Consider the following 13,829-nt stretch of genomic DNA (forward strand, 5'->3'; position numbering starts at 1 on the left):
TAATCTGACAGTTATCTCTAGAATGCTTGTTAATGTGTCAGTGTATTCCAGATGCTAGGGATATAGAGGAGGAAATGAATGACGTCTCTCTCCTCCTTGAGCTGACGTTTAGGAAGAAGTAGATGAATGCAGGGAAGTTGTTATGTATATACATGCGTATGTTATAGAGTCTGAGGGTGATGGATGCTAGGTGGCTCTGATAGGTGCTGTTTCAGCAGAGATTACAGTGACAGAGTGAGCCATGCGGGCCCTAGGGGAGGGCACTCCTGGCAGAAGGTAGGGCAAATGCAAAGCCCAGAGGCAGGAGCATCCCTGGTATGTTTGAGTCCCTGGAGCTGAGCGAGGGTGAGCACAGAGAGGGGAGACTTGAGGAGGTGCCTGGGGACGCAGGCCACGGAGCTCCAAGAGCCCTAATGAGGCAGCAGTCGCGACTCTGGAGTAGTAGGGGGGAGGCAAGATTTCAGGTCACGTGCTGCTGCCACAGTTCAAGGTAGGCCCACTTTGATGTTGGGTGATGATAGTACGTGTGTGAGCATGTATGTGGTTAAGTGAATATGGTCTGAATTTGTATGTGTGTGTATGTTTCTGCATGTTTAAATGTGTGTTTATGTATGTTTGAGTGTATGTGTGCCTGAGTGATTATGTGTGTCGGTATGAGTATACACGTGTTCACATGTGTGTAAATGTCTATGTGTGTGTGTTTAGGTGTTTGTGTCTATTTGTGTGTACATGTGTTTATATGTGTGTGTGTCTGTGCTTTATGTTTGAGTCCCTGACAATACACAAAGCAGGAAAGGTCCCGACAGGGAATGAGATCCTGGTGGGGAGCCTCTCTTGGCATCCTGGCTGGGTCTCTGTCCTTGCCATGGGTCACAGAACAGACCAGTGTCACTGATGAGGTCACAGAATAAAGCCAGGATCCTAGTGACCGTGGATGCCTAGAGGCCACTCGGCCTGGGGCCAGCAGAGGGCTTCAGCACTGCCCGAGCCAACTCTCACCCAACAGCTGGAGCTCTGAGTCCCTGGGCACTGGTGTCATCGTGAAGTGTCACTTCACGGACCACAGGGGAGAACAGTCACCAACGGACGGGACCGTCCTCAGCCTGGCCAGCCCAGGGTCCATGGAGGAGAGCGTGGAAGTGCACTGGTCATGTAGGTCGAAAGAAGGGGTGTGGCTGATGTGTCCCTGAGAGGGTGGTCCTGGAGGGGATGGGGAGGGGAGGGCACCAGATTGCCCCTTGGTGCTGTCACCAAAGTGCTTTGTTGACCATAAAAATGGACGTGGGTCTGACTGAGGCTGCTGTTGTGAGCACATGAGGTGATTTCAGAAGGTATGAGGCTGAAATCCTAAAATGTTAGTCATATATTTTAATGTGCTTTGAAAAAAACAGAATTGACATGTCAGTTCTGTGATTTCAGCAGTGATGTAAAAAATTCCTTTATAATAAATAGATTAAAGTTAATCTAGAACATCAATTTGAAATGACCATGGGCAGCACCTAAGGGTCACACCGGCTCTTGGGACTGAGTGACCGGCACCAGCTCTGGCTCCATCAATCATTTCAATGCTCTGTGCCTCAGTTTCTTACTTTGTCAAAAATCATAACAATGGAATTTCTTAGGTTTTGTTTTTTTAATATTAAATGAGTTAAAATGTGGCAAGCACTTAGCACTTATATGGTGACGGGATCCAATGGATGTTCAAGAAAAGGGTGAGATGCCCCTGGGGGAAGATGAGACATGTTACAAATGCCAAGGGGAAGGTTGGGCTGAGTGGCCTGGCCAAAGCACTTCCCAAGTCTGGTTTCCTAAACTGGCTTTATTGAGCTGTGATTTAAATACACAAACCTCACCGATTTTGTGTACAGTTTGAAGAATTCTGACATGTACACATTTGTTTACCACCACAAAGATCATGATGCAGAATATTTTCATCACCCTCTAAAAGTTCTTAGTGACCCTTTGCAGTCAGTTGCCCTGCTGCCCTTAGCTTCCGGTAACCCCTGTTCTGTTCTCTCTCCCTATAGTTTTGCCTTTTCTAGAATGTCATCTAAATGGAATCAAATACTCTATGACCTTTTTACCCTGAGTTCTTTCATTTAGCAGAATGCATTAGAGACTCATCCATGTTTTGCATGTAACAGTAGTTTATTCCTTCTTATCAACAAAGAGGATTGCCCTGTGTGGGTAGGTGTCCCACAGTCTGTATTCAGCAGTTGATGACCTTTTCGGGTTTAGTCAAGTGCTTGGATATTACATTCATACATTATTTGATCCCCGTCATCACACCCATAACTTTAAGATATATCTGTTTATACATTTGATCTTTATCCTCGCCCCAAGAGAAAGGCATTTCATCCCCACTTTATGGGGAAACAGGCACAGGGAGCAGAAGGTACCTGCCCAGGGGCCCCTGGAGCCTGCATCCTTTCAGAGACCTGAGGTGAGTTGTGGCACGGATCCCTCAGCACCGATGAAAATGTCCTTCCGCCTCCCAGGGACCTCTAAGAGAAAGGAGCCGTCTCCGCGGCCCGGCCTGGCCGTTTCCCACACGGAGGACATCTACTTCTCGGGCAAGGGTCGGGGCATGCTGGGCTGGAGCAGCTCGCCATCGTCCCGGCCCTCCTCCGAGTATCAGTCCTACTTCCAGTACCAGTCTTGCTCTTCCAGCACGTGTGGTGGCGAGGACACTGCCCGGCAAAGCATGTGCGCCTTCTACACCCATGTGTAGACCGTGCAGGGTGTGGCCGTGGCCTGGGAGACCGACTGTGGCTTTGAGCCGGTCAGTCGGCAGCCCCGCATCCACGAAGCAGAGTTCATCAAGAGGCAGAGGCGGAAAGGCTCCTCCTTTGAGATGCTTCCAACACTGACCTGCGCTGGGAACTGGAAGATGGCAAGAACAACACCTACCCAGAGCCGGACGACACGGAGCTGCTGGTGCCCCTGGAGTGCTGCCTGCAGGAGCTGCGGGCCACCCCGGACTGGCTGGTCACCACCAACCACGGGCTGCGGTGTGTGGCCTGCTGCCGGGTCTTCCCCACGCTGGAGGTGCTGCTGGAGCACGCCCAGTACGGCATCCAAGAGGGCTTCAGCTGCCAGATCTTTTACGAGGAGTTGCTGGAGAGAAGGTGGGCCCGGGGCCAAGTGCAGGAGCAAGTGCCAGAGGGGGAGGGACAGAGCACTTCGGACAGGAGTGAAAGTCCAAGACCCCACGTCAAGCTGCTTCCGTCACAGTCACGGTCAGAGAAGCAATGAGCTGGAGGTGATGTGCCCCGCCCTGCGCTCACCTCCGGCACCGCAGCTGCTCCTTTCCCGGCCATCAGGACCACAGCCACGGGTGCAAGGAGAGAGGATGAGGGCCGGGGAAGGAAGCGTGCCGAGATGGGAGGGCCGTGAGAAGGGACGGGGAACGCACCCTCCAAAGGGCACAGCGTTTCAGCTAGAGTCCATTTCAAAACCCGAATCAACTGTTTCTGACGGTGGGTGCAAGACCTGAAGCCCGCAAGCGTGTGACCAAGGCAATTCTTATTTTTTCTGGTGGGTCTAGCGGGTCGTGACTCATAGGAGAGCCAACTGCAAATGAAGCATCAGCCCTATTTCTTTCATTGTTAGGAACTCATCATAGGCCCTAGTTCTATGTCTTATTTTAATGGGATTAAACTTGAATAACTCAAAGTTTAAGGCAATGACTAACTGAGTGAATCATGTTATTGGACCCACCGGAAATTGCCATTTCTGAAGGTTACACACTGGCACGGACATCCCGAGACAGCAGGTTCCCAGGGGTAGAGATGGGGGCTGGGTAAGTCCTGCTGATGCATGAGTTCAGATATGTCAACTCTGTTTTAAAATGTTGCTACAGAATTTTTCTTTGCCCTTACAGGGGTCTGCATTCATTCAAGAAAATACATGGATGGCCCACTGTGTGTTAGGCATACTGATGAGACATGTACCCCAATCGTGCAGTGAGAGACAGGTAGGACAGACAATTGCAAGCCAAGGGGATGAATCACCTAAAGGAGGCTTGGGGAGCCCAGCGGAGGGCCCCCAAACTCATGCTGATTGTTGAGGAAGGAAAACGTTCCAAAGAGGTAGGTGTTCACAAAGGCTGGGAGGACAGGTAGAATTAGTGAGAACCAGGAGTTTTCTTCAGAGTCATTAAAACTAAGAAAGATTGTTTCTAGGAGCGGGTGAGCCATGTTAAAAGTGAGAGTGAGTGGGAGTGAGCTGAGGGTAAAATGTTTCCTTTCATTTGGCACATGGAGGTTGCTGATGGCTGTGATGAGAGCAGTGCCAGGGACTGAGGGTGGCAGAGGCCAGGCGGGCATGGGGCAGTAGTGGGCACACAAAGAACCACTGGACACAAACATTAGACAGCTCTGCTGGCAAGCTTGTCTGAAAAGGAAAGCAATGATGGCTTAGCTGGACAAGAGGAGACTACACAAAGGCAAAGATGGGGAGAGAGCACGTTGATTTGTAGTGGGAACGATCCGAAAGAGAGAGGGAGGCAGAGAATGCAAGAAAAATGGGGAAAGAAGAGCCAACTAAGAGGAGGCTGGATCCTGACCAGATACGGAGAAACCAGCCCCTGACGAGAGAAACTTCATGTTCTCTGTCATAGGCAGGTGGGAAGTTAGGTCAAGTAGGGTTTGGGAGCCAAGAGGATGGAAATTGAATTTTTTTCCCCTGAAAACTGCAAGGAGCTCCTGAGGAATTTTCAGCAAATCAGGTTGGCCTTTGTGAAAGATCTCTGTGGTGAGCAGGGTCAAGAATGGATGAGAGAGCATCACTGGTGCCAAGGAGCGCAGTTGAAGAGCTGTAGGCAGGGTGAGTTCAAAGAGATTTAGGAGATGCGAATCACAGGTTTGGGCTAGTGTTTGATGAGGGTGGTAAGAGGAAGTTGTCCACAACAACTTCCAAGTTTTTTTTTGTTTGTTTGTTTTTTTCCCTGAGTGGTTGGTGAATGTGGGTTCCATTTTGGAGCACCAAAGGACAAGATTTGCTGGGATGCCCATGAGCCCACTTTTAAATAAGCTCAGTTCATGATAGAAACCTCTGGAAGGGAGCTAGTTAGAAGGATCTGGGGCTTTGAAGAGTGTTAAACGGGATAGAGATAGATTTGTGGTCATCTGTGTATGTGTGGTTACCGTGGCCCTTTCCGTGGCCTTGTGTTAGATGCATTCTCTGTACCAGTCCCAGTGCAGCAGAAGCTATGGGATCATTTTGGAATGGATGTCAACCGTGGGGATGATATTGCAGCACCATTTTCAAGATGCAGCAGAGTCCCAGACTTTCTCAATTCACTGTGAATAGGGCTGGAGGACCTTCAGGAAGAAAAGAAAGGATAGGACAATGGTCCAAACTTTGTCAAGCTCTTCTGAGAAGAGCTATGTGGTGTTGGAGGGAGCTCAGTAGGCAGGTAGAATCCAAGGACTATCTAAGGGGAGAGGAGGCAGCTGAACCAGAAATAGTGAGCACTGGTGAAGAGGAGAACATTTCTATTTAGAAATCAGTTGCAGAGGGAACAAAATGAGGCATGGCATCTAAGCTCTGGAATTTCAGCCTTTAAAAGACAAGTGTATTTATGTGTTAAACATGGATATTCTAAGGACCAAGCATTGTTCTAAACACTTCATGAATAATAAGTCATGTAATGCTCTCCACAAACCAATGAGGTGGGTCCTAGGATTAGTCCTGTTTTATAGGTGGGTAAGCTAAGACCTTGTCAAGGTCATAGAGCTGGTGTACAGCAGAATCAGGCTTCACACCCAGGCAGCCTGGTTCCAGAGCCTACACTCTAACCATCACACGAAGAAGCAAAATTTTAACATAAAGACAGATGCGAGATATTCAGAATAGCAAACATGTCAACTCCACAGGTTGTATTTTCTTTAGATTAAGCAGTAGCAGCTGCAGACAGGGGGAAAGATGATGGGCATTAAGGACAAATGAAAGATGACAAGAACATTGGGGAAACAAATTTTTAATGTAGAGGATAACTTCAGCTGACATGGATGGAGGAAGGAGGGGATAAAATTGTTCTTCAGATAGTGACTTATTTTTAAAACATATCTCAAACTCAGCTGAGGTAAGTATTCATTCATGGTTTAAACTCATCACTTTGTAGAGACCTGGGACCTCCACCAAATAAGACAAGGATCAGGGTGAGTAAGGGGAACCTTTCCAAAGGATCAAGGGACCTCAAACATTTTAGATCTTGAACCACTTTACACCCTTTATTTTCCCAAACTACAGAAAGAGATGGAACTTATTTTATGAAATTTACAGAAATGTGACAACAAAGGCTGACAAAGATGGCACTAAAAGAGTAAACAATATATTGATCTCACTTATAAACACAAAACGATATCTAATCAAATTTATAGAGTGTGAAAATAACAATTCACCATGATTTGTGTTTGGGGCATCTCATGACTGTAAAGACAGAAATTGTTAAATCTAACAATACTTCATATTGAAAGAAGGATCTTATGATAGTCTTAGTAGATATTAAAAAAAAATATTCAAAAATAACCCCATACATTTATGGTCAATTGTTTTTCACCTATGGTGCCCAGATAATTCAACAGGGGAAAGAATAATCTTTTCAACAAATGGGCTGGGACAACTGGATATCTGTATGCAAAACAGTGAAGCTGGCTTTCTACCTCATACCACATATACAAATTAAAATAAAAAAGATCTAAATGTAAGAGTTAAAACTATAAAACTCTTAGAGGAAAACAGAGGTGTAAATCTTCATGACCTTGGATTAGGTAATGATTTCTCTTAGATATGACACCAAAAGCACAAGCAAACAAAAATTATATAAATTGGGCTGTGTCAAAATGAAAAACTTTTGTGTTCAGAGGATACTATTAAGAAAGTGGAAAACAATCCACAAAATGGGAGAAATAGTTGTACATCGCATATCTGATAAAAGTCTGGTATCCAAAATATGTAAAGAACTCTTACAACTCAACAATAAAAAACAAGTATCCCAATTTAAAAATGGGCTAAAGATTTGAAAAATATTTCTTCAAAGGAGATATACAAATGACTAATAAGCATATGAAAATATACTCAACATCATTTGTCTTTAGGGAAATGCAAATCAAAACTACATGAGAAACCCACCAGGATGGCTATAATAAAAAAGGACATAATAAGAAGAGTTGGTGAGGATGTGGAGAAATTGGAACCCTCATACAATGCTGGTAGGAATCTAAAATGGTGTAGCCACTTTAGAAGACATTCTGGCAGTTCCGTAACAAGTCAAAAATAGAGTTACTATACAGCTCAGCAATTCTGATAATTGAAAACAAATGTCCACACAAAAACCTGTACATGAATATTCATAGCAACATTATTTCTAATACAAAAACGTGAAAACAACCGACATGTCCATCAAGTGATGAATGGATAAACAAAATTATTCAGCCATAAAAAGAATTCAGTACTGATCTATGCTATAACGTGAATGAACCTTGAAAATATTATTCTAAGTGAAAGAAGCCAGACACAAAAGGCTACAAAATGCATTATTCTATTTATATGAAATTTCCAAACAGGCAAATTTATAGAGACAGAAAGCAGATTGATGGTTGCCTGGGATTCAGGGAAAGGAGAGGAACGAGAAGTGACTGCTAATGGATATGGGGTTTCTTCTTGGGGTGATGAAAGCATTCTGAAATTAGATAGCAGTGACGATTACACACTTTGTGAATAGACTCTAAACCACTGAATTGCATGCTTTAAAGAGCTGAATTTTATGGTATGCAAATTATATCACAATTAAAAATGTAGTAAATACAACAATAATTCCTATATTATTTTTAGAACTAAGGATAGAAATTTTCTTCAGATGAGATAAAGTATTTATCTTAAACCAAGTAGCAAAAAATCTACAAGTGTTCCCACTGAAATCAGGTAAAACATGGCATCTATTACAATTTTTTATTTAACATCATTCCGGAGGTTACAACCAATTCAATAAAACATGAAACAGAAATGTTATATATAATGGACAGAAAATTCTGTTCGCTTTTTTAGAAAAAGACAATATACTTACCTTGGAAACTCAAATGAATTTCCAAAAAAAAGAGGTAATCGAAGGATTGAGACAAAGTATATATCAAAAGATTTCCTATGTACTAAATATGACTGATTAGGAAATAACATGGAAAATATTCCATTCACTAGATACACAGATATTCTTGGAAATGTTGCAAGTGCAATGAAACATCAAAGTGATTATCTCCAGTTGATAATTGTTGATAAATTTTGGTTTTCCTGTAACATGCAGTATTCTTTGTTTTCCATTTGAGGAAGCATGGCTTTTATAATAAAAAGGCAATAAAACATTTAATCAAACATTACCTGAGGTTAGAAGTGACATTGGGGGCCTTCCGTGTCCACATTTGTGGTCTATTGACCACATTCTGAGAAGCCCAGCTCTTGACATCTTAATCCTTGGCTCTTCTGAATCAAATTAGCTTTGATTTTAAGAGGACTTTATAATGAATGAGGACCCAGCCAACTCAAGAGAGTTAAATTACAAAGCTCTTTTTGTGGTGTGTCCTCATTTCTTATAAAGGTTGAAAGCTGTGAGTGAGAGGGAGATCTCATGAGAAAACTGTGGTGGGAGCTCAACAGCAAGAAAGGGTAAAAGATAGTGAAACTGGGAAGAAAACAAGATCATGAAAACGGGACTTTGCAGGGAGGCAGAAGGGGAAAGAGAGAAATGGCAGATGTTAAGGAGGATACATCGACAGGGGAATGTGACGTCACAAAGGTGGTCCAGGTATGAGGCTTCGGTGGGGGAAGATGAGGGTCCATCAAAGATGTCAGAGTCCTGACTGACCTTTCCATGGGAGTCTCTGAGGTGCTCAGCTATGGATGCTGTCATGGGCTGAATTGTGTCCCCCTCCCCCAAATTTTAAGGTTGAAGTCCTAACCCCTAGTACCTCAGAATGTGACCTTATTTGGAGATAAGGTCTTTAAAGAAGTAAGTAAAGTAAAACAAGGTCATTATTAGGCTGGGCTCTAATCCAATATGACTGATGTCTTTATAAGAAGAGGAGATTAGGACACAGACACACACAGAAGAAAGACCACAAAATGAAGACATAGGGAGAAGACAGCCATCTGCAAACCAAGGAGTGAGGCCTCCCAAGACACTAACCCTGCAGACGTCTTGATCTTGAACTTGTCCTCCAGAGCTGGGAGATAATACATGTCTGTGGCTTAAGCCCCCGTCTGCAGTGTCTTGTTATGGCAGCCCTAACAAATGAATACAGATGCTGAGGCGGCAGCCAGGAAGGCTTGAGGAGTCCCTGTTTCTGGTGGGGAGGCTTCCGGGTCTCAGGCCCTCAGGAGAGCGAGCACACAGTGAGTGCTTAATCAGTATTTTGTCGATTTATATGCCCAGAATGGCATGATGGAATTTGGGACCAAGAGGCTGACTTTTGGCAAATACGGAGTGGGATTACTGGCCCTGAGCACTCAGAGTGCTTTGGGCTCCCATCAGAGGGGATCTGGTGTGTGTGTGTGTGCGTGGTGGCATGTAGGTTGGTTAAGAGAATACAGTATGTTCCCTTCCATTCTCTTCTAAGTCTCTACTGCTTCCCCTGTCAGTGAGACTGACGGGAAGCCCCCACCTAGAAATGAGCTGGGCCAGGGATGATGAGGACCAAGATGTGCTGAGCTGTAGGCAAGATGGAATAAGAGTTCACAAAAACAGTTCATGAAAATGCCATGTCTCGAGCTCAAAGCATGGCGCCAGGAGCCAGACCCTGTGTGTACACGTAAGCACGTGTGTGTGCATTTGTGTGTGAGTATGTGGTACGTGCTGCTGTGCACTGGGCCGTGCTGTGCCTGGCTGGGGTGCAGCACAAGGACCTGGAGAGAAGGTCCATGAATGATGCTCTAACCCCTGAGGGCTTGTTTTTTTTTTTTTTTTTTTTTTTTTTTTGCGGTACGCGGGCCTCTCACTGTTGTGGCCTCTCACACTGTGGAGCACAGGCTCCGGACGCACAGGCTCAGCGGCCATGGCTCACGGGCCCAACTGCTCCGCGGCATGCGGGATCCTCCGAGACCGGGGCGCGAACCCATGTCCCCTGCATCGGCAGGCGGACTCCCAACCACTGCGCCACCAGGGAAGCCCTGTTTTTTTTTTTTAACATCTTTATTGGGGTATAATTGCTTTACAATGGTGTGTTAGTTTCTGCTTATAACAAAGTGAATCAGTTATACATATACGTATGTTCCCATATCTCTTCCCTCTTGCATCTCCCTCCCTCCCACCCTCCCTATCCCACCGGCTCTGCTGCCAAACTTCCTGCAGCCCCTCCCAGGGCACACCCAGGAACTGCAGTGTGAGGTACCATCAATCTTAGGAGAAGAGAGTGAGAATTCCCTACAGCAGTATTTTGCAAACTTGAATACTATCCTTTGAAAGGCCAAGAACAGGCCCGGGTTGACTTAGTTATTGCTGCTTACACAATGACTTAAACAACACAAATATTCAAGTTTATAAGTTCCTTGATAACCATAAAAATAAAAACACATTTACACATTAAATACAAACACAATTACAACAGCAATAAAACTCAAACCAACAACATTAATTTTATGTCACTGCTGAGCTTGGTGTTTGCAAAAACAAGTTGCTTCCTAAATGAATATGGGACTGAATACAAGGTGGATTCTTCTGGGGCTGATGGGTTCTCACTGCAGCAATGCTAAGATGACACAATCTCCCAGTGTGGACAGTATGTAAAGCTATACCATCGGAGATCATCCCATTGCCAATGCAGGAAAGACACAGAGATGATTGATGGCCAGCGTCTTGTATTAGGTATCAGAGAGTCCAGCAGGGACATTTACGATGCTGTGTGTAGAGATTTGTATAGGAAACCGTGGGGGCTCTGAAAAGGGGACCTAACTCAGCTTTTGGGGGCTTGGAAGGCTTCCTGGAAGAGGTGATACCCCTTCAAGCAGAGTCTTGAAAGGATAGAAACCCAGCGCCCCCCTGAAGGGGCAACTAGCCCAAACATCCCAAACTGAGCTAGGACTGGGGCTCTGCATTTCTAGAATAAAGGCTATCACTATAAAGAAGGAAAAGAGGGTTTCTTTTGCCCTCTAGAGAGCTCATCCCTTTGTCCCCATGATCTTCTCTTCAGGCAATTAACAGTTGAGCAATTTCATCATCAGAGAGCCATTCATTGACTTAAGACTTGTCCTCGTCTATTTTAATTACAATATCCTTGGAAAGCGCGCACACTAAGACAATATCAGCCTTTTACGTGAATTATTTCACCAGTTAGCTAGAGGTTCAGAGAAAGTCCCTGAGGGAATGGGAATGGAGTTAGGGCAGGGCTGTGGAAGAGAAGTGGGACCAGATCTTGGAGCTCACCTGCGGAGGGGTGGGTGCCAGGAAGAGGGAAATGTACCCTGAAGATGTCTTGTATCTCTCATCCGTCCGTGGGTGGAGTGGGGTGCATATGAGTGTGCCCTCAGGGGAGTAAAAGGGTAGGTAGGGTGGGATGTCTTCTCACTCACCTCTGAAGGAGGTTACTCTAGATGCTGCGCAAAGCACTAGCTTCTTGCATCTTGTCCTCATCCAGACAGGAAGGCTGGGAGGTACAACCTGGCCTGCCCGAGATAGAGGCTGGCTGAGCTATCAGCCAGGCTTCCCTTTTGACCAGCCCTGGCTCGATTTGGGCCAGTGTTTTGGAGGAGCCTGAGCAGTCCTGACTCTGATTTTACTGGCCTGGCGGGGAGCTGAGAGCTGGACTCAGCACTCCTCTGCAGAGGCAGAGAGGAAAGCCAGGCTGGCCGTGAGAGACTGGGCTGAAAGATGCCTAGTCCAAGAACAGCATGGTGACCTGGAGCTGCTGGAAGACAATCAACAGCCAGTTTTTCTTGGCCATGACTCTGAATCTTGTGCACCCTCTTCTCACAAAACCCCAGGAGCCCTCGGTTGCCCCGGTGACTGCGTCAGTGACTTCCCATCGCTCTCTCTGTTTCTAAAGTGCGTGTGATGATTGGCATTTTGCGTGGACTGTTATTTCCCAGGCAGGACTGCCCAGTGCAATGTAGGGCATTCATGTCATGGCCCCTGCCTCTGAATGACAGTAGTTCATCCACCCCTCAAATCATTGTGACAATCAAAAATGTCCCACACATTTCCAAAGACCCCCTAGGGGGTCGAAGCTGCCTACTGAAGGTTGTCTCTCCAAGGACAGCCTCTGCCAACCTCTAGCACTGACCTTTCCTTGTTTGATTAACCCAAAGTAATAAGTACCCACAGGGCACAGGGGATGGAGCAGGGAGATCAGGATGGGCTCACCCATGCGGGGATGATGGGGTGCTGAGGGGGTGGGTGCTGGCATGAGAGCTGCTCCCAGCTCCAGATCTCTGTGGCCCAATAAAGGCTGCTAGTTAGGAACATCTGAAATGCACGAGAGGAGAGAAGTACCTTCTCCCAGACTCCCAGGCTATGTTTTTCAATCCCAGGCTAGGGTGAGTGAATGAAGAATTTTCTTGGTTCTCTTGTTGCCTTTGGGGCAATCCCCTTTGGGGATCGGCTGTCCCTCTCCGTGATAGCTGACGTTGGTGGCTGAGTCTCTATTCTCCTGGCTCTGTATCCCCATCTCGATTTGTCAGCCACCTTCATCAGCTCCCTCTTTGGCTGCCTCCTTCTTTCCTCCTCCTCCCTTCTTCCCTGCTGTTATGGGCTGAATTGAATCTCCCCCAGAATTCACATGCTGAAGTCCTAAACCCTAGCACCTCAGACAGTGACTGTACTTGGAGATAGGGACTTTAAGGAGGTAATTAAATGAAAATGAGGTCAGTAGGGTGGGCCCTAATCTGATATGACTGGTGTCCTCATAAGAGAAGATTAGGACACAGACACACAAAAAAGAAAGACCAGGTAAAGACACAGGGAGAAGATGGCCATCCATAAGCCAAGGAGAGAAGCCTCAGAGGAAAGCAAACCTGCTGACACCTTGATCTCAGCCTTCTAGCCTCCAGAACGGTGAGTACAATACATTTCTGCAGTTTAAGCCCCCCCAGTTTATGGCACTTTGTTACGGTAGCCCAAGAAACAGCTTCCTTTCTTTCTCCTTCACCCCTGAGATATATATTGATGGCCCACCATGCACTGGGCACTGTGCAGGAATGGGTTTTCTAGGGCTCAGTACTCAGCCCTTCTCTTGTCTCAGATCCTGGACAATGACACTTGTTTTCAAGGTATCTCACATTGGCTTGAGGATGAGTCAATTGTCTTTCCTTTTTCTCTACCCTCACTATGAGTTATAGACTCTGATATTCAACATTTCTCTTGGATTATTGTCAATAGCATTGGAGATATTAGACTCAACATAGCCCCTGCCTCCAAACCTAGTGGTGCCTCCTCTGTGATGCCTGGGGGACCCTTGCAACATCTCTCCTCCTTCACTGATGGCAACCACCATCATTGGGATGAAGTACAAACTCCTGGATCTGCCATTTGCGGGGCCGCTAGGGCTTTGTTCCTGCCTGTCTCTCCATCCACATCTCACTCCCCAGACTCAACTGGTCTTTTAGGCCCCCAGAAGCCACCTTCAGGACTTGAAAGTCCTGCGTCCTTTAGCCTCTGTGCTTTGGCACATGTTCCCTTGCCTGGAACAGTCCCTCACCCGCTGCTGGCGGGACTCTCCCAGCATCCTTTAATTTTCAGTTCAAGGGTTGCTTTCATGGTAGATGTTGCCAGCAGGACTATAGGAAGAGGAAACAGTCATGGGCTCTGTTGTGATCAGTAATATAGATGACCTGTCCAGTTC

The 13,829-nt window shown here is 46.0% G+C and overlaps 1 protein-coding gene across 1 annotated transcript; it reads left to right on the top strand.

Moving 5' to 3' along the window:
- Positions 1-241: 241 nt before the first annotated feature.
- FAM170B (family with sequence similarity 170 member B) lies at positions 242-3,255 on the top strand (the record flags this gene model as incomplete). Its single annotated transcript, XM_082855173.1, is given in 5 exon segments — positions 242-276; positions 1,007-1,152; positions 2,499-2,728; positions 2,732-2,855; positions 2,858-3,255. Coding segments are annotated over 5 exon segments (933 nt in total).
- Between the last annotated feature and the right edge of the window lie 10,574 nt (positions 3,256-13,829).

The sequence above is a fragment of the Leucopleurus acutus genome (assembly GCF_964270905.1).
Source record: "Leucopleurus acutus genome assembly, chromosome: 14".
Taxonomy (NCBI): Eukaryota; Metazoa; Chordata; class Mammalia; order Artiodactyla; family Delphinidae; genus Leucopleurus; species Leucopleurus acutus.